At 39.4% G+C, this 23,010-nt stretch overlaps 1 protein-coding gene across 1 annotated transcript in view; it reads right to left on the reverse strand.

Moving 5' to 3' along the window:
* TMPRSS7 (transmembrane serine protease 7) overlaps positions 1 to 15,580 on the reverse strand; it is a gene marked incomplete at both ends in the record, with an annotated part of 32,447 nt that extends 16,867 nt beyond the window's left edge. Inside the window, 9 exons of the mRNA XM_084200960.1 lie at positions 64 to 176; positions 1,390 to 1,520; positions 2,463 to 2,691; positions 6,251 to 6,289; positions 7,078 to 7,271; positions 8,294 to 8,361; positions 10,682 to 10,812; positions 11,545 to 11,737; positions 15,530 to 15,580. Of these exons, the coding sequence (XP_084057086.1) occupies positions 64 to 176; positions 1,390 to 1,520; positions 2,463 to 2,691; positions 6,251 to 6,289; positions 7,078 to 7,271; positions 8,294 to 8,361; positions 10,682 to 10,812; positions 11,545 to 11,737; positions 15,530 to 15,580 (1,149 nt within the window). The remainder of the gene's footprint in view (positions 1 to 63; positions 177 to 1,389; positions 1,521 to 2,462; positions 2,692 to 6,250; positions 6,290 to 7,077; positions 7,272 to 8,293; positions 8,362 to 10,681; positions 10,813 to 11,544; positions 11,738 to 15,529) is intronic.
* Positions 15,581 to 23,010: the final 7,430 nt, after the last annotated feature.

The raw sequence follows: 23,010 nt of genomic DNA on the forward strand, positions 1-23,010 counted from the left end.
TTCTTAAGCTCTATGTGACCAAAACACACACAGCAGTGCCTAAGAGAGAAAGAATAACGCTACCTGGAAGTTCCAAGCACACAGGCATTTTGGAGGATAATAGCTTGGGTAATATGGACTTGTGATCCTCCCTTCATAGCCAGTTTCCTCTTTTGTCACTACTGTTTTTCCACACCCTAGGGGAAAAAAAGAAAAAGAGGCAAAATTTGGCAAACCTTGATATACTTTCAGTAAAGCTATTCAGTGGGCCAAAGCACCCAAATTTGCCAGAAGTCTGTCACTGCAAAGCTAGGCAGGTCAGGAATTATATTTAGCTGGATTCAAGTTGTAAAAAGAGACCCTTCCCAATAATGCACACAAAAGACAAAAGATGTAAAGATCCAGGGATGAGTGCTGATCTCTGCAGGACCAGAAGAACACACTGTAAAGTTTATCTATGTTATTTCACTGAAGACAGTTTTGCAAACAAGAATATTAATACATCCACACTGCAGTACTACACAGGGACCCCTAGTCTTAGAAAGCAGCCAGTTAGAAGGGAAATAGACAACATACTAAATGAATCAGCCTCCTGGAAACCAAAACTTTCTTGGATGACAGCTCAAGGGAGTTACAGAATTCATTAAAGACAAACTTGCACACACAGAGAAACAAAGAAAACTTCCACTTGAACTTAAATAAAACCAACCAACCAACCCACAGCCCAGGAAGAATAGAACTTGAAGTTAATTATTATGGAGAATTTATCACATGTTTTTATGATGGTCTATTAATGCTTAATTATTGTCAACATGAAAAGTATGCAGCATCTTTTTGAGCAGCTTGAATTTCCTTGCACTGAGTTGTGTGAGATTTTTCTTGTGCCACTAGCATGATATTCCTTGCACTGTTTGTGATTATGATCTCAGCATTTCTTAAAGATTAAAGCAATAAAGTGATGAGCTGGATGCACAAACGCTACAGACTCTTTTGTGTTCCTGAGAAGCCAGGGACTGATAGCAAATTCAAAGCAACTGAAATTTTATTTTCTGAAAGCAGTTTTTAGTGCTGTCATCCTTCCACTTTTAACTTGATCCCGGAGTCCCAAGGCAGAAGGGAGACCACAGCTACACCTGAAATAACAGCCCCATCTACTGGCACACTGCAGTCCTCGCCAACTGAATTCAGGGCTGCTTTCAGCCTCTTGTCTTCATACTTCACAACTAGTCTGATCAGATTACATTACTCAATAGGAGTAATACAAAGGAGATGAAGGGGAGACAGGCACCTGTAAAAAGAAGAAACTCAGATACAGAAATAATTTTTCCATAGTCAGAAACATGACAGACACTTCAGGATCTTAGAAGAAAAAATATAATAAACACACTTCCAAACACAGAACAAACCTACTTTCTTGTGTAATGACCTCAAAATAGCCATGGAATTCCTTTTGCTCCTTTACTTGGGCTGCCTTAAATATTACCAACATGAGATTATTTGTGGACACAAGTGACACCAATGAATCAGCTGGTTCACAGGCTCTGAGGGGGAAGAAAGAAGAACAAATACATAAGCAATCACTTAAAAAGCCGGAAGCTTAACACATTACTCTCACTCTATGCATAAGTTTTCCACTGGTTCAGATATCACCTACATCAAAGTCCAGTCAAATCTCCATGCTCTTGAGCAAAAATGTACAAGGGCAGTTAAAAACTCAATACTGGAAATTCTTACAAAAATGAAGGAAATGGCATGAAAATTAATATGGAATGTTTCACTTTATGAGATAATGACTTCCAGCCTTCACTCCCAGTAAAAATGAATGAAGGAAAAATTAACAAAAAGCTGGAAGAAAGAAAAATCTTATTTTATAAGACCAACAGTTTTATCTTCTTGTTGGGGAGTGGGAAAGACAAGAAAGTTAAAGTTATTCTTCAAGTCAGAAAATAAGAACCTGAGCAAATTAAGTAGTGTCATTTAAAAAAGAAATATTACTTTCCATATGCATTACCTAGCAGACATCTTCAGTCCTCTACAGATACTAACATGTAAATGAACACCATCAATTGGAACACGTCAATTGGAGATACAGATTAGTACAGGACAGCTCTCAAAAAGGACTCAAAAGCCAATGCTCTGGTTTTGAGGCTTAAATGCAGACTAAAAAGCCAGGGAAAAGGGTTTCAGAGGTGAAAATGCTCAGCATTTGTCTACTTCATGGAGGTGGTGTTGTTTCCTCTTGACTTACAGAGTCCTATGGAATTAATTATCAGGGATTTTAAAGAAAAAGTCCTGAAACAAGCATAATGGATCATTAAAGAGAGAAGGAAAAAAGTGGTAGTCCACATCCCTCAACCCATCACAGCTTCAAGTCAGATCAGAGCAATTTTAACAAAACAAAACTAACCAAATAATGAAGATGATAGGTCTTCAGAAAAACCCCAAAAGTTGTCAATTCATTCTTAATAGAAATTTATACTCACCGGTAGAGTATCTTATCTTTGATTGGCATCAGAGAGTCATAAATAGTGAGCGAGTCAGTGATGCAGTTATCTGCTTCAATCTGAAGGGATACTATGGAAAGGCGGACAAGGTGGCCCACAGAGGCAATAAGCTTAAAATAGCAGATTGTTCCCTCTGAGGTAGCTTGAGTATCCAGAGGAAAGCGCTCATGTAGTCGGTCAGCATAGAGATCATACATGCAATTTGTTCCTGTGAAAATGTCACATTTTCTACACTGGACGCGATCACTCCAAAACTCCTAAACCCACACAGCATTAAAACAAAAAACCCTAAAACTTGTGTTAAACTAAAGCAAAGTATGAAAGCATACCTAACTTGGAAAACAAAGTAATAACAGAATTATAGAGTCATAAGAGATCATCTAGTTCCAAACTCTCTGCCATGACGGGGATACCTTCCACTCCACCAGGTTGCCCAGACCCCCATCCAACCCAGCCTCAGACAGTTCCAAAGGGCATCTACAGCTTTTCTGGGCAACCACCCTTACAGTAAAGAATTTTTTCTTACCCTAAACCCAAACTTACCCTTTCTCAGGTTAAAGCCATTCCCCTTTGACCTTGTGAAGCCTCCCTTTCTGGCTGTCTCACTCACTGTTTTCATCTTAGGTACAACTCTGTGATCCACAAACAGTCTATTTATAACATAGTACATGGCCAACAGGGCTGTAGCCAGGGTATTTTCTTGCAGGATATTTGCACTAAAGCGGTGCCATCTTGTACAATTTTCAGTTAAAGTTCTGTGGAGTCTCTAGAGGATACTTAATTCTTCACTGGGACATACTCATCTACTTTCAAAGCGTAAATGTACTGCTTGCCCCTATGGACATTAGGATATTTAAAATACATAAAACAAAATCAAAGGAAAAATGCAGTTGCATATCTGTATGCCCCCAGCTTTTTTATTGATCAAATATCAAGGTTCTCAATGTTTTATCATGACATGAGCTAGAAGTGCTAGCAACAAGTTCAGATTCACCAAGTCCTTCAGTTTGGAAGGGAGTTTTCTTGCTCAATATTCTGCTCAAAGCAGGAGCAAAATTAATTCAGACCAGGACTTTGTTCTGCCCAGTCTTGAAAATTTTTGCAGTACTAGAATTCATCATTAAAAATGGAAAATAAAAAAAAAATTAAGCAACCTACCTTACACAATATTTATTTTAAAAAGGGTAAAAATTTGCGTCATAATTTAGACAAGGATATTTAAGAAGAATATTACCCTACTTGCCTCCAATTTTCCAATTAAGCTGAAACAACTGCAATTTCAATTCAATATTGCAGCTAGCAGTCAGCAAAACACTTAGAGAATTTTGTTTGGTCATGTCTAAAACTCTTAACATAGCCCTTTAAAAGGTGAGAAGGAAGAAAAATTCAAATCAGGGAGAATAAGATCAAAAGTGAATATTTGCCTTAATTTCTGCCTATTACAAACATAAGTCTCTGAAATAGTTACCATCAAGGAACACCAATTAAGAGCACTGTGAAAGTTTACCAATTGTTGACTCAAATTAAATGTTGACCTAGTTAATCAAGACAGGAAGTGGCAGGCTTTGTCCAGCTTCCGCTTCTAAATTACAGTCTTGAAACTGTGATTGAACGTAACATGAAACTAATGAAACTAATGCTATGAATGTTTATGAACAATCTGTGAGGGTCACATTCCATTTAAATGAATTACAGTTAAAACTAGTAAAAGCTTTGTTTAAGTAATTCTTCTTCCTTCTTCTTTGTTCTTACCTCTTCACAACAACATTATTTTTATAATAGTTATTTGTTATAGCTTATCTAGTCACCCTTATCTAGTCACCCTTGATCATAATCTCTAAAATTATGTGTAACTACCATTATTTCTATTAAGTAATTAACAACGGGATGAGCTTGCTGCTGTTATGGGGCACAATCAAGAAATTCAGAGCTGATTCTAGAACTACAAGTAGTTCAAGCATGCTGGCTTGAAACCAAAGCTGGATAAAGTCTTCACCCAAGCAAACCCAGCACAATCAGATATTATGGCAATGCAAGAACCTCACATCAGCTGGATGTCCACAAGTCCCTTCTCCAGCACCACTCTTAAATAAATCTGCTCTCCATTCTGTGCCCAAACCAACCGCTGGGTTCATCTCCATACCCAAAGTTAACTCCATTGCTCTCAAAATACAGCCTGCTTTGTTTTGTGCTGCTGCATGTTCACTTTTACCTCTGCATCACATTCCATAGTCTTAAACAGACACAGCCAAAGAACCCCAGCAAATAAAATTGCACCAGCATAAGATTCTCAAGTACTGTGGCCATCCATGCTGTTTATCCCCAGGAGCTTCATTATATACCCACTCCACACTTCCCACAGACACCAGCTGGCACCTGTGGGTGCCTATACAAAGTCTCTGAAAGATGTCTAGAATATGGCAGGTCATCCTTCTCCCTTTGTGTAAAGGACACCATGTAAGTCCTAAAAAGCCTTAGCAACAATATTTCTGTTGCGCTCTTCTTAATTTCTCCTGTTTTAGGGGCTGCATTCTGGAATAAATTGGAACCAAGTTCCAACTGTGCTAACTTCTCCACCCTGGAACACGGAAGTGGGAAATGAAATTGCTATGCAAGTAAACACCAACACGTAAAACTCTTTATAGAAATAAATGCACATTATTGAGGTGGGATAGAAGCCAATATTGTTATGCTTTGCAGTTTAAGTTGGGAGGCTTTTAACAAATGAATGCTATAGCAAACTTGACTTGAGTTTTGAGAAATTATGGGCTATTAGCAATATAAACATTGGACCATGCTCTGTCACCTGAAGTCTGCCTGTGGACCTCAGAACTAGCAGAGCTTGACTTGGCTGCATGGCAGAAGTAGTTGCTGGATTCCAAAAAAAAAAAAAAGCAAGCTAAAACCTTTACAAGGTAACAGAAGTGAAAAATCACGGGTAGAAGTGGATAAAATGTCTCAGGAAAGAAAAACACAAACATGGAAAGCTATAAGGACCCTTGAAAAACCGAAACAGTAAGACTTCTCAAGATGAAGAATCATTCTGTCTCAAGTAGCAAGGGAGGCTAACACATCCCCGGCTGATTGATAACTATTGGCCCAACAGAGTCTTAGCAGGTGTCTCCATCAGAGGTGCAGTACTATTGCTCAGCCTAGTAGCACCTTTTTTCTAGGTACCTACTCCATGCACTAGTGAAGGTAGATATACTGTACTTTTGACCTGCTTATTTGCACACTGGAAAAGAACCCTTCTGGGAGGTTTACAAAACGAAACCAAGCAGGTGTACAAATAGTGTCTCCCACAACCCTGGCAAAGCTCAACTGCCTAAAGTAATTACTGTTAGGGAATTCATTCAAAAGAATAACTTGCCATTAACCTTGGAGAAAAGGAAGTTAAGGTGGATAAAGAACGGACAAAAGCATAAACAACACATGCTCTTTTTCAGCATATTAAATTCATTATTGTCCAGTTAAGAAAAGGTTAATCTGCTGGTCAACACAATGAATAGCAAACATCTGATTCAGTTAGTTTCCTACTATGTCACCAGCTACATCTAAAAATTGACCAGGCAGATTAAAGGTAGATAGTTCCTGTATTTGTTACATGCAAGACTCTTGGTCATCCTTTTAGTAAGTCAGGACTTAAGTGCCAAGGCTGAATACAGCCCTCTTAAATTAACACATAACAGTGTCTAAGTCCAAGTCATGAACTAAAAGCTTTGCTCTCCACCTCTCCTCTGCAGGAAGCTGCCAAAAGGGTGAATTACCTGTTCCGGTTGTTGACCAATAATCTGACCGAAGACCTGCTGCATAGAAAAAGAGTTGTGTGAGTTCTCTTGCTTGCCTTAAATCCAGAATTCAGGGTTTAATTCAATCACACCTCAGTCTTAACACTGAACACACAGGACAAAACACTTTTCTCAGTGGGGGGGGTTGCCCTAGCCCCCTTTATTTCTGAAAATTCTGCAAGCAGTTTTGGAGGTGAGGCAAGAAGACACTGCATGGCAATTAAGCAAAGTCAGTTGAAGAATTGAGACAGAGGTACCCTGGACATAATTTTCTGGCTGATGCGCTTAGAATGGAAAATCATTAAACATTTTGTAGCTTAATACATTAAATATGCTTGAATCACAGGGTGTGAGTTTGTTCCCCAGAGAGGAATGGCACAAGAGTTATTTAACAAATGGGCACCTTTATAATCTGTTCTTGAATCTTTAATAAAGAAGTGATAACAGTCTCATTTTCAATGAAGTGATCCAACTTAACCCTTCATATTTTTATGCTTTTAAAATCACTGACTAACCCAAATCTGCCTACAAAGGTATCCATTTTATCTCCTGACTATGAACATAACCACTCCCAATACAGGCAGTTTTGCAATCACTGCTTACAAGGACAATTTGTACCTTGATTTGACCTCAAATCTCATTTTTATTTTTCTTCTCAGTTTTTTCCCTCTATTACAATTTTAGTAATAGAAGTTAGAGATGTAGGATAAAGATTTTAGTTTATTTATAGAATTTTCTACTCCAAAGTAAAAATATTTGCACAATGAAGCATTTCCTCAAGGATACGGATGTGTTCTAATACTAACCACTTAGGACAATGGAATCCATGTCAACTGCAAGGCCCTGAAGACTTCCCACCGAAGTCCGGTTAATGATACTTGTCTGAATGGAATCCTTTAAAATGGCAGCCACACAATCCTCACACAGCACTTGCCCCTTCGCCTGTGGTACCACAAATACGATCCAGAAATGAATAAGAAGGCCTCCATTGTTGTTGTTACTGAAATAAAGAGCTCAGGTTATCACCCTGTTGGAAGTCCTCTGAAGACTAGACTCTTAGCCCAAGCTTCTGAAGCATAAATTCAGAAGACCATGGCTATATCCATATTTTATAATTACTTTAACCCAGTGAATGTATATTTTCCCCTTAAAAAAACAAACAAGACAAATCCCAAAATACGAAAACGCACTCTTCACATCCAGTTGGGAATATTCAGTAGGCTGATTTCCTGAGAGCTCCTAACTATGGAGATCTGTAGAAATCACATTGTCTACACATGAATTAGAGCTGGACTATTTCCTAAAGATTGAAACAGAAATAGTAGAACAGAAACAGTAGAATTATCATCTCCAGAAATGCAGAGCTCTGCAGTGCTATGTATCTCACCCTACACTGTGTGTTGCAGTATGTATGAAATGATTCCTAGACTATTTAGGTAACACATTAGAGGCCATCTATGATCACACTAATCTCTACCTCCTTAGTGGGGAGAAAGACCCTTAAAAGAAACACAGCCTAAAAACCTCCAGTTTCTGAACCAAAACTGTATTTGGTTCTAGAGAATTGAAATAACTAAACTTCTAACATTAGCTGCAAGCATTAATATTCGAGTAAGAATACTTTATTGCATAGATTTCCTACTTCTTAAGTAGAAAATGCTTTTATTCCAGTAGCATTACTCACCAAATATGTGTGATTTAATCAATAACACAGTTGTGCTCCAACAGCATGTTTAAGTGGTTAAACTTCTACATGAGCCAAAAGATCACCAAACCTCTTTATTGACATTATTTCTGTTCATCTTGCATTGTATTTCTGGCAGACAACGAACTGTTTCTATGACTTTAGTTTGCCCTTACTTTTGTTAAGTGAATTGGTATAGGTTATAAACCTATTTTACTATCAGTTCTAGTACATAGCAAAGACATTGAACTATAACTATTAAAAATAAGCTTGTTTGGTGGACTTATTACATTATCTACTGCCCAGCAGAAAAGCAATTACTTTAACCACAGTTTTACCTGACTTCTGAGACAGTGGACTGCTTGTAAAATTTGGAGAAAGAAGAAGTTGTGTAAACCAAGTTCATCTGAAAGACAAAGTATAAAGATTTAGCATTCTGAAAACCAGTCACACGTAGAGACGCTATATACCTAGGCTTTTCTAGGAACAACCTATTTTCCACCAAGATTATGCAACATGCACACACTTCCAGACATACATCAGCCAAGCTAGGCAGAAGAGGAGATGAACAGACCAGCTCTTCAATGCATCTGTAACAAATCTAGAATTCCTAGGAAACATCAAATCTTCTGCCCATGGTCAGCTGGTATATACAATAATGCTCTTTCCATAAAAATGAATTTTGACAACAGTGCCCATCCTTCACCCAGAAAATCCCAAACACAGAGAGCATCCCTATTCTTATGATAAAACTTAAGGCCAAACGTTAAAAAATGTGCACACACTCACAACACTTTTTTGGGTGTTGTTACTATGGTGCAGTGAACAGCACATATCAGACCTTTTCCCACAGAATCATAGAAGACTGAGATAGGAAAGGGTGTCTGGAGAGCATCTAGTCCAATCCCACTGCTCAAAGCAGGGTCGACTATACCACGTTGCTCAGGGCCATTTCCAGTTTTACCTTCAAGAATGGAGACTCCGCACCTTCCTGGATGAGAACCCCAGTGCTTGATTATCCTCACAGCTAAGGAATTATTTGCTTAATGTGTCCATGGACTTTTTTGCACTTTGATTCCTTTGTGTCTATTTTCTTCATCAACAGCTTAGTATTAATATATTTCTTTCCAATACACACAGTGCAAAACGTGGAGAAGCAAAATCTCTGCATGTTCCCTGCCGAAGGACTGCCTTTGGACAAAGTAAGCTCCTGATTCTCCCTGTTGCTGGGCTGTGATAATACTGGTGTGACAATAACCTTCCTCTCCCCATCCTGTTCAAAGCCACAAGGTGGCGTGTACCTCAAGCTGTTCGGACCTCACTCTGCTACTTTATGATTAAAACTGATGTGCAAAGGACTATGACACAGAATATTGCAAACACTGTAAAAATCACATCCATATTAACCGCTAACTTTCATCATTTGAAAAAGGACGTTTAAACAATAATTTTAACGGCCTAAATAATGTGGGTAGAGCTCAATCTTGCTCCAGATTAAGGTACAAGAGATTTTATGTATTACTCTTACTATCAATTGGAAAGAACATATCTTCAGATGTTTTTCTACCACCACTTGGGGTCTCTGGGCTAGCAGTCAGTAACAAAAGGGTTTTGAGAAGAACAAAAAAAATCCCAAATCCCCCACTTCTCTACTAACAATTTTAGTCAACAGTTAAGGTTGCCAGTTTCAGCAATGCAAAATCCATTGATGAGTTCAGGCAAAGTTCACAGATAAAAAATAAATCCCAAGGATTGTTCAAGTAGGAGGTGGTGACACTGGCAGCTCAACACCTTCTCCCTGTTGCCTCTCTCCACGATGTATGACATGGGCAGGACAAGAGTAAGACTCAGGAAATACAGGACAATAGAGCTGCTCCATGGAGAGCAGGAAAAGGTGATGCCCTGCACTGGTTATCTGAAAGAACTTCAACGGTTAATTTGCAGGACTTGGAAAGGACTGAAAAACAGGAACATTAGTTCACATTATAAGGTGACAAAAACTTAGTAATTGTTGAAAAATTTCTTGGTTGCATCTTACTTTTTGTTTGTTTTTTTGTTTTGTTTTGTTTTTGTTTAGCAGTTTTCATACAGTTGCTTGAATCCTTATGTGGACAGCACTGCAGTTCCTGGCAAAAATGTATTTTTGCTCCCTATACCAAATGTCTTTAAAGTCAAATTCCCTTTTAACCAAGACTCCCCCCTCCCATCCCACCCCTTTCTTCCCACTGTAGAGCAGCTATTGATCCAGAGTTCTATTTTTGCTTTGACTGATGCAAGGTATTTAGGAAGTATAATGGTCTTTAGAATACCTAGTATCAGAAGGAAATGTAAATTTCCTTCTGAAAAATGTTTGTGATCCTTAGGGTAATTATAAATGCTTTAAGGCAGAAGATACCAGTGTAAATGCAAAAGATTTCAAGATTTTGTCTGTTTGATGGCAATTGAGTTTAAGGACTTTTGTAGAATTTTAGTCATAGATCATAATTTATGGGTGAAAGTACATAAAATTTTAAGTCAAATATAAAACCCAGATCCACTCAAAACTGTTTGTGATTAACAAGCTGAAAGCAGTCAGTTCCTTCATACCTCCAGACAGCCACCACTTGCACATAATCCTTCAAGGGAGAAGGGGTAGAAGAACACCACAGAAGCCTCAATGGCATCTAAACATCACTTGTCCACAGCTCTGATCTTTTTTTGCTAACCAAGCAGCCCACCCATCTTACCACGTGCTGCACAGTCTGTGCCATAGAGAGGAATTCCTTTGATTCTTTCTGCCTATATTCTGGAAGAAACTCTATGTTGGCAACACGAAACAGTCCAACAAAATACAGTGCATCTTTGTTTTCTGCCTGAACTGCAAGTAACAAAGAAGACAGTTAGCCTTTTTTTTTTTTTTATAACAATGAAGGTTTTTTATTAAATTCTAAACCAAATTAATCTATTTGGCCTAATCAACTTTGTAGTTTTAAACAACTACCCAAAGAACACTACACTTTCATAGCCAAACTGTTCTAGATGTGTACCAAATTATGGTAAATTGAGCTCCTGTTACCTACACACAAGATAAGATACCACCATACAAACAAGCCAGCATAACTGAAGGCAGTATCAACATCCAGATTCTGGAGCATCCCTAATGTATCTTAGGCAGTATTAGCATCAGGGGCCTAAAGAGGAAAACATAGCTTTTAATGCTTAATTATACACATATTTATTTTACTCCCCTTTTACTTCCTTTTATCCATTCTGAAAAAGAATGTACTTATCTGCACTTCAGAAGGCCAAGAAACACAATGGAAGGCAAAATTTCTGAGGAATCAAGCTCATAAAAACCTGTTAGGTCTATGCAAATCAGCTTGCACATTAAAATGTTTTTCATACTCCTGAAATAAAGTCATGCTCCCTAAAGCCTGCTTTTCTTATTACTTGTTAAGTCTTAGCAAAGACAGAAGTTTTTCAGACCCTATTTTAAAATTTACATGTTTACTTTAGAAACAGGCTTCAGGACAACTGAGATCCTAAAGTCATCTGAAAGTACTATTGACAATAATGATATATGGAGTTGCATGAACTTTCAGCAACTCACCAATGAAGAGCCACAGTAATGTCCAGGTTACAACTCCTAAAATGAATAGAATGAGGGTAAAGAGAATTATTTTGTTTTGAAAATTCCATAACAACTTATCTTTTTTCTTCAATTTATCATGCTTTTTCCTTGCCAGAATCCTCTTTGCCAACTTGTCTTCTGCAGATACCATTTGGACTGAAATGTTGGCTGCCTAAAATAAGGTGAAAGACAACAGAAATCGTGGAATGTTTCTAGCAGAAACTGTCTGATCAAAAAGTCTCAACCAATTTGTTCCTCAGAAAAAAGTCTCCACTTCCTTCAGGCTGTGGAGTAGTGGCTATGGACAGGCTCTTCCTGCACATCTGGCTCCCTCTAAGAAGTTACCTCCAGTGAACAGGAGAGCACAGCACAGGTCTTGCTGAGATGGGACCTGCACAAAATCGTCACCTGGATATCCAAATGCTTGACAGGTTTTTTTTGAACTACAGTCTCAAATTTTCTAAGCTGGATACAAAATATGTCCTGACCATCTCATCTAGGTACAAAAGGCTACATGACCATTTCTATATTTGCCGGAGTAGTTTCCACTTCCTATAAAGTATCTACATCTTGTCTGTTCTGGAAAGCCCATGTGTACCAGACACCACCACCACACCTCAGGCATTTTCCTCTGCAAAAAGTAATCAACACATTTAAGCAGACAAAAAATGTTTATCAGTTGCTGCAGGCACAGCATGAGCTGCCTGAAGAAGTCTCTTGCACTTCATTAAAGTCTGTCTTTAGGGTATCTCCTGTCACAGTCAAATGGTTTGTTGTGGGATCAGCTAGAGGTTCAATCACATTTCTCAAGTCAATTAATTGTCTTATCTCGTCAGAGTTTAGCTGGCAAATTCCTGGACCACTCAGAGTATTACTGACCATGTGTATTAGATATGAATACTGTTTTAGCTGTTACACCCAGCTGCACCAAAATAAAATTACAAGAAAAATCATAAAACAAAAACCCCCACAACAAAACCCCAACAAACCAAAACACACCACACATTTCCTCCTTACATAAAAATTATAGCATAAGTTAGATAATATTGCTACATAAACAAGGAGCATTCAAGAAAAATTCTCTAAAAACACGTTGATGCCAGTGAGAGGGAAGCTCTCAAGGAGCGGCTTTAGGTAGCTGTGGCTTGTCCATGACCAGAGGTGTCGACAAATACCAGTCAGCAATCAGCAGCAAGGGTTTCAGTGCACAGTCTTTTATGAAGCACAAAACAGTCTTAGACAAAATGATGTGGCTCAGGAGCTCATATATTTGAAGATTAAACTGAACTTCATCAAGATGAACACCAAAACAAATTGTTTTTTTTCCCTTGGTTTTGGTATAGCTAGATTAATTTTAACAGTATCTTCAAAGCATGTCTCCCTCACTTCACAGCTGAATCTATGCCACTCAGAGGCCTCTTTAAGTGGTACATCATTTCTAAGCAGTGCAAATAAAAAAACCCTGGCAATGAACTGATCTATGACCATAATTGGTCTATGATTTGCTCAAGATGCTGACAGCCTCACTCTGAGGAACAAACTGCTGTCCTACCACCTATCCCCTTCTGTGCCCACACAAAAATACACTGAGGAATTCACACTCACACTAGAAGAGACACACTAAACAGCAGAGCCCCTGACTTGGGCAGATCTAGCTGTTCCCTGTGCTCAATGGGCCTCTGCAGAGCTACAGCAGGTAGATGACGTGGAGAAAGTGTGCAACAAGATGCTCACCTATTTACCAGCATTGTATTGTTTGAAGCCTCTCAGAAGGTACCCTACAAAGGTACCTTGTTGTTGACTAAAACGTGTGGACACAACTATAATTTTTCATCCATACTAATTATATTACACTTGATGAGAAAGAAGACCATGAAAGTCAGGAAGCAACCAGCTGAGAATTTCACTCGTGAGTTTTCAGTGTGGGATGCCAAGTTTAATACCGTGGCTACAAAAACTCTGTGCTGATGCAGCTTGACACACAGGAAATGACAAGCACAACTGCCAGCCTTTTGCAAAAGGGGTGTTGCGAAATAACCTACAATAAATGCTTCTTTCCTTTTGCTCAACAGTGCATCTGTGTTTTGGGCCAATCAAGATAAGAGAGATGTTGATTATCCAGAGTGATTCCAGGGGAAGATCACAGAGGTAGGGAGCTGGAGGATATGATGCACAGCAAAAAGCTGAGAGCCTTAGGGTTGTTCAGCAGGAGACAAGAAGGCAAAGATGGTGTGAGTAAATCTAATTCTAGATTTCCATTTCTTAAGTGGGCTATGGAGAAGACAGAGCCACACTTTCCTCACAGGTGCACAACAGCCTCACACAGCAGCAGGGGACATTCTAGCTGCACTGTGGGAGGGAGGAGAATGTATTTCACCACAAAGGCCACACACCTGGACCATGACCAGAGAGGTCAGGGAACCCCCACACCCAGAGTTATTCAAACCTCAGAGGATCAATGTTCCAAGAAATCTGTCCTTGTTTTGATGTTAGCCCTGTTCTTAAAATATTTAAAAACTGGTACAAGTCTTCACCAATATATTTTTGATACATTTCTCTGATAATATTCACTAGTAATACTATCAAGAAGAGACCTCTGTGTATCCTCAGAGGAAGCATAATAAAGATCCCCCCAAATGTCCTGCTGGTCTCATAGTCAAATGCAACAGATAGCAATCTTTGATCTAAAGAGTGGAGGATGTTCTAAAAGGAGAAGAAAACATGGTAATAATTAATAACAAGTAGAGTTAAAGGACTAAGTATGACCCTCTACAGTTTCCTCAAAAAAAATCTTTAAACAGAGAATTGGAACATTTCAGATTCAGGTCTTCTATCTAGTTAATGAACTGCACTTATTTTGTGTGCTCTCCACTTGATTTACCCATCTTCTGTATTTTTTACAAACTTTATTGAGTCTCTTTAAGGATGAAAATGAACATTTGTTTGTTTAAAGCTCTGAATTGTCACAAAGTTTATTTATACACTTGGGTGTTCAGTAGGCCAGCTTGAGGCGGTTCAATGAATGCTGAATTCTGACACCTGAAATTTCATCAAGAAATGAAATTTCATTTTTTTCACTTTCATCAAGATTCCCACAATAATATTTTATATTAATGTTTTCCCATGTAGCTCCTTTTTGTGGCTCCAGACCTAAACAGACAAATTTATTATTAGAAATTAAATCCTGTCAAGTATTGTTAAAAATTACTCAAGATTGACATTGCTGGATGTATAAGTGGGCACTTGAAACAACTGATGTCTTCATTTCATCTACAACTGATGTCTTCATTTTATTTTTCTTTTAAAAAGCAATTCATGTATCAAGCTTTCCATGACAAATTTCTCTGTTACATGGGATTCATAGGAATATTGACAGTTGTGTGCTACATTATCAATATCTTCATAGGTTTTATTAATTTACCATAAACCTTTTATACTAAGGAAAGCAACAGCAAAGTTAAGCTTCCCTCAGTAAGGACCATAATTCTCAATCCAGCTTTCCTCTACTGCAACTTAGTTCTGCATTCTAGAACTGGTTTCCAGCTAACATTGCAATTTGACTATCACCACACACTAAATTATTTAATTACATCTGTGTCATGAGTTAGCACTCATACAAAAATCCCCTTCTCTATCTTCTCTGGGAAAAGCGAAACACTTTGCCTCCTTTAATGTTGCTTTTCCTGCCTAGAAGTTAACTTTTTTTGAAAAACATGCTGCACGACACCAGTATAAGCTTTTATGGTGTCACACTGACATGTCCATTATTTCAATTGTCTGAAAATATATAATATTAGCAATCCAGGGATAAACATATGTTGATATTTTCAGACTGAGCTATAAACCAGAAAATTATACCAAATCTAACCATCATATTAAATTTAATACTTGAGAATTAGATCACAAGACATCTAATAATGTCAAGAAATATAGAAAATCAAGAATGTTTCAGTCACCTACTTACATTTACTTCATTTTCAGGTTTAGCTGTTGGGGGATCATTTTTTTCAGCCATTTCAGCAGAATTAATTTTTTGACTTGTCCAAGCTGAGAAAGAGCCTTGTACCTTTCCTCAGGCACTCCTTCTGCTTGTGAAGCTGAAGACAGTTAATTGCAAGGTCCAGGACCAAAAGAGGCATCAATTTACTTCAATGAGTATCCAGTTGTAACCTCATCTGCCCTACTGCACCTTTGCAAATGTTAGAAGACTGCTATCATGTAACTTCAGACTTCAAATTCAGACTGGATAAAATAGGCTTTTTATGGTCTTTATAAAGCTGAAACAATAAAATACAAAACTGCAGTGCTAAAATCTATACATCACTGATCCTCATGGGTCCTTCCCAATTCAGCATATTCTATGATTCTGTGAAAATGTCACAATATTACTTACATGAACAAGAAAAGTGGCAAGCAAAATTTAAAAGTGAGAGCAAAAACATGCTAAAATAAGGAAAAGAAATGTAAGCACCCTAAGTAAGAGTGTTGAAAATCACAGATAACAACAGCAAATAGAGATGAGCATTTGGACTATCTTCTAAAATTTTGCAATGTACACTGTTGAACACTCAAATTTGGTATTTTTATTATAAGTGAAAAATAAACTGCTCTAGGCAACTTACTTCATATTACTAAAATAGATTAGGCTTCAAACTGAGAATTCTTTTTGTAATCAGATGCAGGAAGTCACTTGCATTATAACAGTTCCTATTGTCTTTGTTAATTAAATATTTATAGAGGATGTAAACCAGTACTTTCCTCAGTGGATGCTAAATATAGAGCTGTCTTTCCTTTTAAGTGATTAACAATCTCAATGCCTTTCTTGAGTCAACTGCAGAAATGGTACTGGAGATATACAATTATTATTTTAAAAATAACCCTTCTATTAATTTATCTTTGAAGATATATTTTTTTTAAAAGCACTACAATAGAAAAGATGTAGTTATTAAGCTCTGGGCTGTATTAAAGCTTAGCAGCATAGGAAAGTGTATCCATGTACTCCATATTACTATGTTTAATTGCTTCAAAGTCCCTATTTTTGTTTGTTTGGTTTTGGTTTTATGGAATTATGCTAAACTTTTAGGGACTACTCTGGTCTCAAAGTGTTCATGTAACTCCCCAAAGTCTCCCACTCCCCCACGGACAGGGAGTTACTTTGATGTAAGTGCTATTTCAGAAGCTAGTCCATAGATTGAAAGTGCATTGACAGGTAAGTCCCTGTTGTAGTGTGTTTTTATACTTTGTAATATTTGGTGATAGTTTTGGTTTTGTATCCCCGTTTTTTTCCCAAATGGTTTATCCCAGATTGTACCCCCCTCCCTTTACCTCCCTATACCTGTGTAATCCCTTTCTTTAGCTGAGATAATCCCCAAATCCCCACCCTGGCTCTCTGTCAATCACTCAGCATCCCATCCCCTCCATCTAGAAGCTTCGGTCCAGGATGCCAAGTGATTAGCCAAAGGCTAGGGGTCAACCCCTCAAATGTTACCCCACATGCTGTCCTAAATGTCTTTTCCCCAGTATCCATCCCTTAGGGTCACTTATTGGTTAGTAATATGTTTTCTACTTTAGTTTTCCACCTCCCTTTAAATGCAAGCTTGGCACATCTCCCAGAGCTCTCAGCAGGAGGCCCCCTGAGGTGTAGGGGCTCCTTCAGGACTCCTAGGATAAAACCTTGGATTAACCCCTGCTAAGAGTCGGCCCTCTTATCTTCTACCGATGTCTCTAGCGTCTCTCTAGCGTTTCCCACTACCCACATTAATACTTCAATTTCTATTTTAATTTGCAATAAATTAAGTAAATTTTCCCCAAACTGAGTTTATTTTGCCTGTGACAGTATTTGGCAAATAATCTCCCTGTCTTCATCAGAAAACATTTTCCCTCCTTCCTGTTCCTCCCATTTTCTCCCCTCATCTTGCTGAGGAGAGGAGGTAGGGGCTGAGCAGCTGGGTGGGAGTTTGGCTGATAGCCATGGCTAAACCATGACTTTGTTGCATTACCTAGTACGTACTTTCACCTCCTCTCCTTTTAAAAAACATGGGTTTGAGTTTTGCTCATGATATCTTTACTTTGAAACAGAATGCACTCAATATAAAGAGACTGACAAACTGAAATTAAACATGAAACACATTAGAAATAAAACCATCTTACAAAAGGGAGCCCTGTTGTTTGCTTCTGTCTAATTAATTGCATATTCCCTATATTTAAAAAAAAGAAATTTGAAGATTAAAAAATTTAAACTTCAACAGGCTTCTCAGATCATTCACACACTGACCAAAACACTTGTTTTTGCTCACATCATTCTCACTTAGGGGAGTAACTTCCTCATGCACATCTGTTAGGCAGCCTTTCTTTTTCCCACCTCATCAAGACCCTCACACAACCAGGGCAGTTTGACAGTCTAATCTGTGACCTCTCATGATGGGGAAGAAAAAAAAAAAAAGATGGTGAAGAAAAGATAATTGGATCTTTGGTGCATTCTCCCCTACACACACAGACACCTCTCTCCCTTTCCACTCTGATGGGAAATGCAGTTTGTCCTAAGATGAAAAAACACCAGACAGTATTTGAAGGAGGAACAGTCTGGATGCTCATGTAATGAATGCATTGCAGGGATGGGGGAGCTGTGATTGACATTTGGATTGACATTGGTGCACGCTGGCTTGCAAAAGGGTATATAAAATACCACTGGAGACCAGGCAATCTGGGCAAACTGATGTCACACACAGATTGGAAGAGACCTTCAAGATCATTGAGTCCAGCCCATGCCCTAACACCTCAACTAAACCATGGCACTGAGTGCCACATCCACTCTTTTTTTAAACACATCCAGGGATGGTGACTCCACCACCTCCCTGGGCAGACCATTCCAGTGCTTCATCACTCTTTCCATAAAAAACTTTTCCTAATATCCAACCTGTATTTCCTTGGCACAGCTTAGGACTGTGTCCTCTCATTCTGTCTGTTGATGCCTGGAGAGAGAGAGACCAACCCCCACCTCCAGCCACCTTTCAGGAAGTTGACGAGAGTGATAAGGTCACCCCTGACTCTCCTTTTCTCCAGGCTAAACGCCCCCAGATCCCTCAGTCATTCATCACAGGGCTTGTGCTCCAAGCCCCTCACCAGCCTTGTTGCCCTCCTCTGTCACCGTTAGGTCAGATGTGATACAGACACATGATCAGGGTCCAAGAAGAAAAACGTTTTTTTATTCTGCGTGTTCTCAAGCTTATATACTCTTAACAGAGTGTGATCTTAAGTCATTAACTGCATCACAATAACTTATTATAATCATTGGTGCAAAGAAATTAATGTCAATATAATTGGCAAAAGTTTTACAGAAATTTAGTAAGGCATGTACACATCTACTTATGCATGTAGTCTAGCTTACAAAAATTTTCACGTATCTTTTCTAACCTGTTTCCATGCTGATGGCCTTGTCTTCTTCCTTGCTATGGATGCACTTGAAAATAATCAATTGTTATTTCTTCTATTAACTCAGCTTTGCTTGCAGGCCAGCTGTCAAGCCTCTCCATACGCCTCTGGATGTGCTCAAGTGTCTCAAGGTCCTTCCCAAACTGAGGGGCCAGAACTGGACACAGCACCCAAGGTGTGGCCTCACCTGTGCCAGGTACAGGACAAGAAGGAGCTCCCTGCTCCTGCTGGCCACGCTGTTCCTGGCACAGGCCAGGAGCCATTGGCCTCCTTGGCCCCCAGGGCACACTGCTGGCTCACATTCATGTTCTCCAGTACCCCCAGGTCCCTTTCTGCCCAGACACTGTCCAGCCACTCTGTCCCCAGCCTATGACATTGTAGGAGGTTACCGTGGCCAGAATGCAGGACTCAGCACTTGAGCTTACTAAACTTCATTCTATTGGACTCTGCTCATCCATTCAACCATTCCAGGTCTCTCTGCAGAGCCCTCCTACCTTCCAACAGATCAACACATTCTCCCAGCTTAGTGTCATCTGCAAATTTACCGATGAAAGGCTCAACACCCTCACCCATGTTGTCAATAAAAATATTGAATAGAACTGGCCCAAGCACAGACTCCTGGGGAACACCACTGTGACTGGCCCCCAGCTGGATGCAGCACTACTCACCACCACTCTCTGGGCCCGGCCATCCAGCCAGTTCTTGAGCCAGCAAAGAGTGCCCTGTCCAAGCCCTGGGCTGCCAGCTTTTCCAGGAGTGTGCTGTGGGAGACAGTGTCAAAGGCCTTGCTGAAGTCCAAGTAGACAACATCCACAGCCTTTCCTGCATCCACCAGGCAGGTGACCTGGTCACAAAGGAACCAGGTTGGTCAAACATGACCTACCCCTCCTAAACCCATGTTGGCTGGGGCTGAGACCCTGGCCATCCTGCATGATGACACTCAGTACAAACTGTTCCATAACCTTACTGGGTACTGAGGTCAGGATAACTGGCCTATAATTACCAGGACCCTCCTTCCCACCCTTGTGATGGACATCACATTGGCCAGCTTCCAGTCATCTGGAACCTCACAAGTGAGCCAGGACTGTTGGTAAATGATGGAGAGCAGCTTTGCAAGCTCATCTGCCAGCTCCCTCATCACCCTGGGATGGATCCCATCTGGTCCAATAGATTTATGAACACCCAAGCAGCTCAGCAGCTCTCTGACTGCCTCCTCCTGGATAACAGAGGGACCATTCTGCTCCCTGACACCATCTACCAACCCAATAGGATGGTTGTCCTGAGGACAAGCTCTCATGAAGCTGCCAGCACTTCAGAGTGGATTCCTTTAGCAGGGAAGACAGGGAACACTCACTTTTGGATGAGTGACTAAAAGTGCTAATATCCTGATAAATACAGAGATACAATCTTGAATTAACTACATAGGTGCTTTCTTTCTTTATAATTGAGAATTCTGCAGGGTCAAAGACTGTGAATTTACACATTTCTAGACAAACCTCCTTATATTGATAACCCTTTAGATACTATAATCCATTGTAAAAATCATAAAACTTTTATTTATATGCTGCATTGGCAATATTTATATACTGTACTAGCAATGAACCTAATCATGATCATGCAGGCACTGATTGTGTCCTGCTTCTCATACCTGGCTGAGAACACTCCCTCAACTTCTCTGCTACACCCCTCAGCCCCACTGAGTCCCTGATTAAGTTACAGAGGATCCACACAACAGCCTCAAGCCACAGCAGAGATGTCTGTCTGTATTACGCAGATGCATCCTGGAGGAAGCTGGGATACCAGCAATTCGGCCTTCTAGCACACTGGCAGCACACTGTGCTGGGGGGAGGTAGGGTTCATCTCACCTCTCTTAGACTGTCTAAAAGCTAGGCATGTAAATCCAAGTTTGTTTTCTAGACCGAATCTATACATGATAGTGACAGAGAAGAAGAATCATACTGTCACAACTGAGTACAGACAGAAAAGAGGCAATTATCTTACCAAACCTATCTTCTACAAAATCATCTCTGTGTAATAGAAATGTTTCCCTCCTGATCAAAGCTACCTTCATGCTCACCTCAGAGGCCTTCTTGCTCCTTGAACTGATGGGAGGCCAGAACCAACCTGACAGCATCAGCCCACTAACACAGCAGGGAGCTCCACAGAGCTACTAACCTCAGCATGACATTTTTTCCAAATTATTCCTCTGAAGTGACAGTTTGCTTGTTTTGTAGAATCTTCCATTGCTTAGCAGAAATGTCTAACAAGCTGCATGAAATCAGGGAGCAAAGTCCCTGCACAAAGCAAAGTTAATTCTACTACAACCTGGTTTTATTACATATAAGAATTCCCTTTTAGGCTGTTTGTATCTGTTTTTCTTTAATCAAAACTCAGGTAAAGCACAGATTTTAACATGTCTGTGATAACTAAACAAGAGTTTAAGAGGCAATTTATAGCAACCTTTCAGGAGGCATTCATGAACATCCTTAAATCAATCAATTTTCATTGGTACACAATCACACTGTCTGATTCCATACTTTGTCACTCCAATAATTTTGTCAAATTACAGCCGAGATTACTTCCAACAGAAGAAGGAAAGGTTTTGGCTGTCCTTCCTAATAAGCCAGCTGAATTTGTTATTCAGCTCCATTTTGAACAGAGAGAAAGTAAAATACCTATACCTTCAATAAGCATGTACTAATAACTACTGTGGTATTAGTAGTCTGCAAAGATCTGCATACACACAGGCAAGTCATTAACATTTTGACTACATCTCTTCCACCCTTGAAGCACACAATAGATGTGCTTCCACCCAGAACCAGCACACAATAGATGCTATTTCAATTTTTTGAAAGCTGAAATTGTGAGCAAGATGAAGCGATGATTTTATCAGAGTATGAAAGTGGGTGACAATTGATTACTAAATAGTAAATTATTAATAACTGTCTGGTAACACATATTTCAGTGTCAACTTTGAACCTCTTTTCCCCTCCTCCACTGAACGAGTACCATGTTGCTTGCTCTCCAGGTCTTTGTCATCTAGAAACACAACTTGGAATCACAGTGCTTGTATTTATTTTTCTTCTCCTTGACCTCTTACTCAATTTCTGATTGCTGGCAATGCTTGACTATGCACTAGAGGTCTCTGATGTAACAAAACATTTTCCAACAGACAAAATCACTTTGGAAATTACAGGCAATTGAGCTGCCTTCAAGGATCCAGAAAAAATACATACATACATAACTGCCATTGGCAGAACATCTGAAATGAAGCAGGTGACCATCTTGCATAGCAGCGCTAATAGAGCTATTTCATCTCAACAACGGACTGAGAATAGCTTCGTGATTTGCATCACATCATTTTAAATTAAATTTAAAACACTAAGTGAGCACATCTTTTGGACACAACATCCATTCATCAGTCTGTGCCATTTTAAGGACAGCAAGCCCTGCTATTTCATCAGTTGATGGTCTTGCACTATTCAATGCTCACTGGTGCCACTAGCTAATTTTACTCTCCATTTCTGTCTTGCTTACATTAAATTGCTATGTGTAGCAGGGCAAGTAACAAGTCAAGCAATACTGACATAGCATACATGGAGTAATAGTGCTGGATAAAATGTGACTTATTAGGTCAATCACAGTGGTATGAAACATGCTGTGTTTCAAATAAAATAAATATTATAAAAAATAAAGTTTCTGCAATAATGAGGTTGACCCAGCTGAAGTAGCACTGAAACCAATAGCAACAGCCTCTACAGAGGCCAAGTTAGGGCAGCTCTTCAGCCAAGTAAAAGCCACATTTGCAGCTTTTCAGGTGATTTCCTGATGTGCAAACTCCCATCTTTCAGAATGCTCAGTCGTGTGGTTGGATAGGTCAGGCCTGAGCAGAGTCTGACAAGCCAAGTCAAAGCACTCTTACTGGTGAAAGTCTCTGTGCCTGTCCCTGCAAATCACACTTCAGTTGGTGACCTGGCCCTTAACTGGTTAAAAGTGAACAAAGATAAGATTTAT

Source organism: Fringilla coelebs (genome assembly GCF_963513975.1).
Source record: "Fringilla coelebs genome assembly, chromosome: 2".
Lineage (NCBI taxonomy): Eukaryota > Metazoa > Chordata > Aves > Passeriformes > Fringillidae > Fringilla > Fringilla coelebs.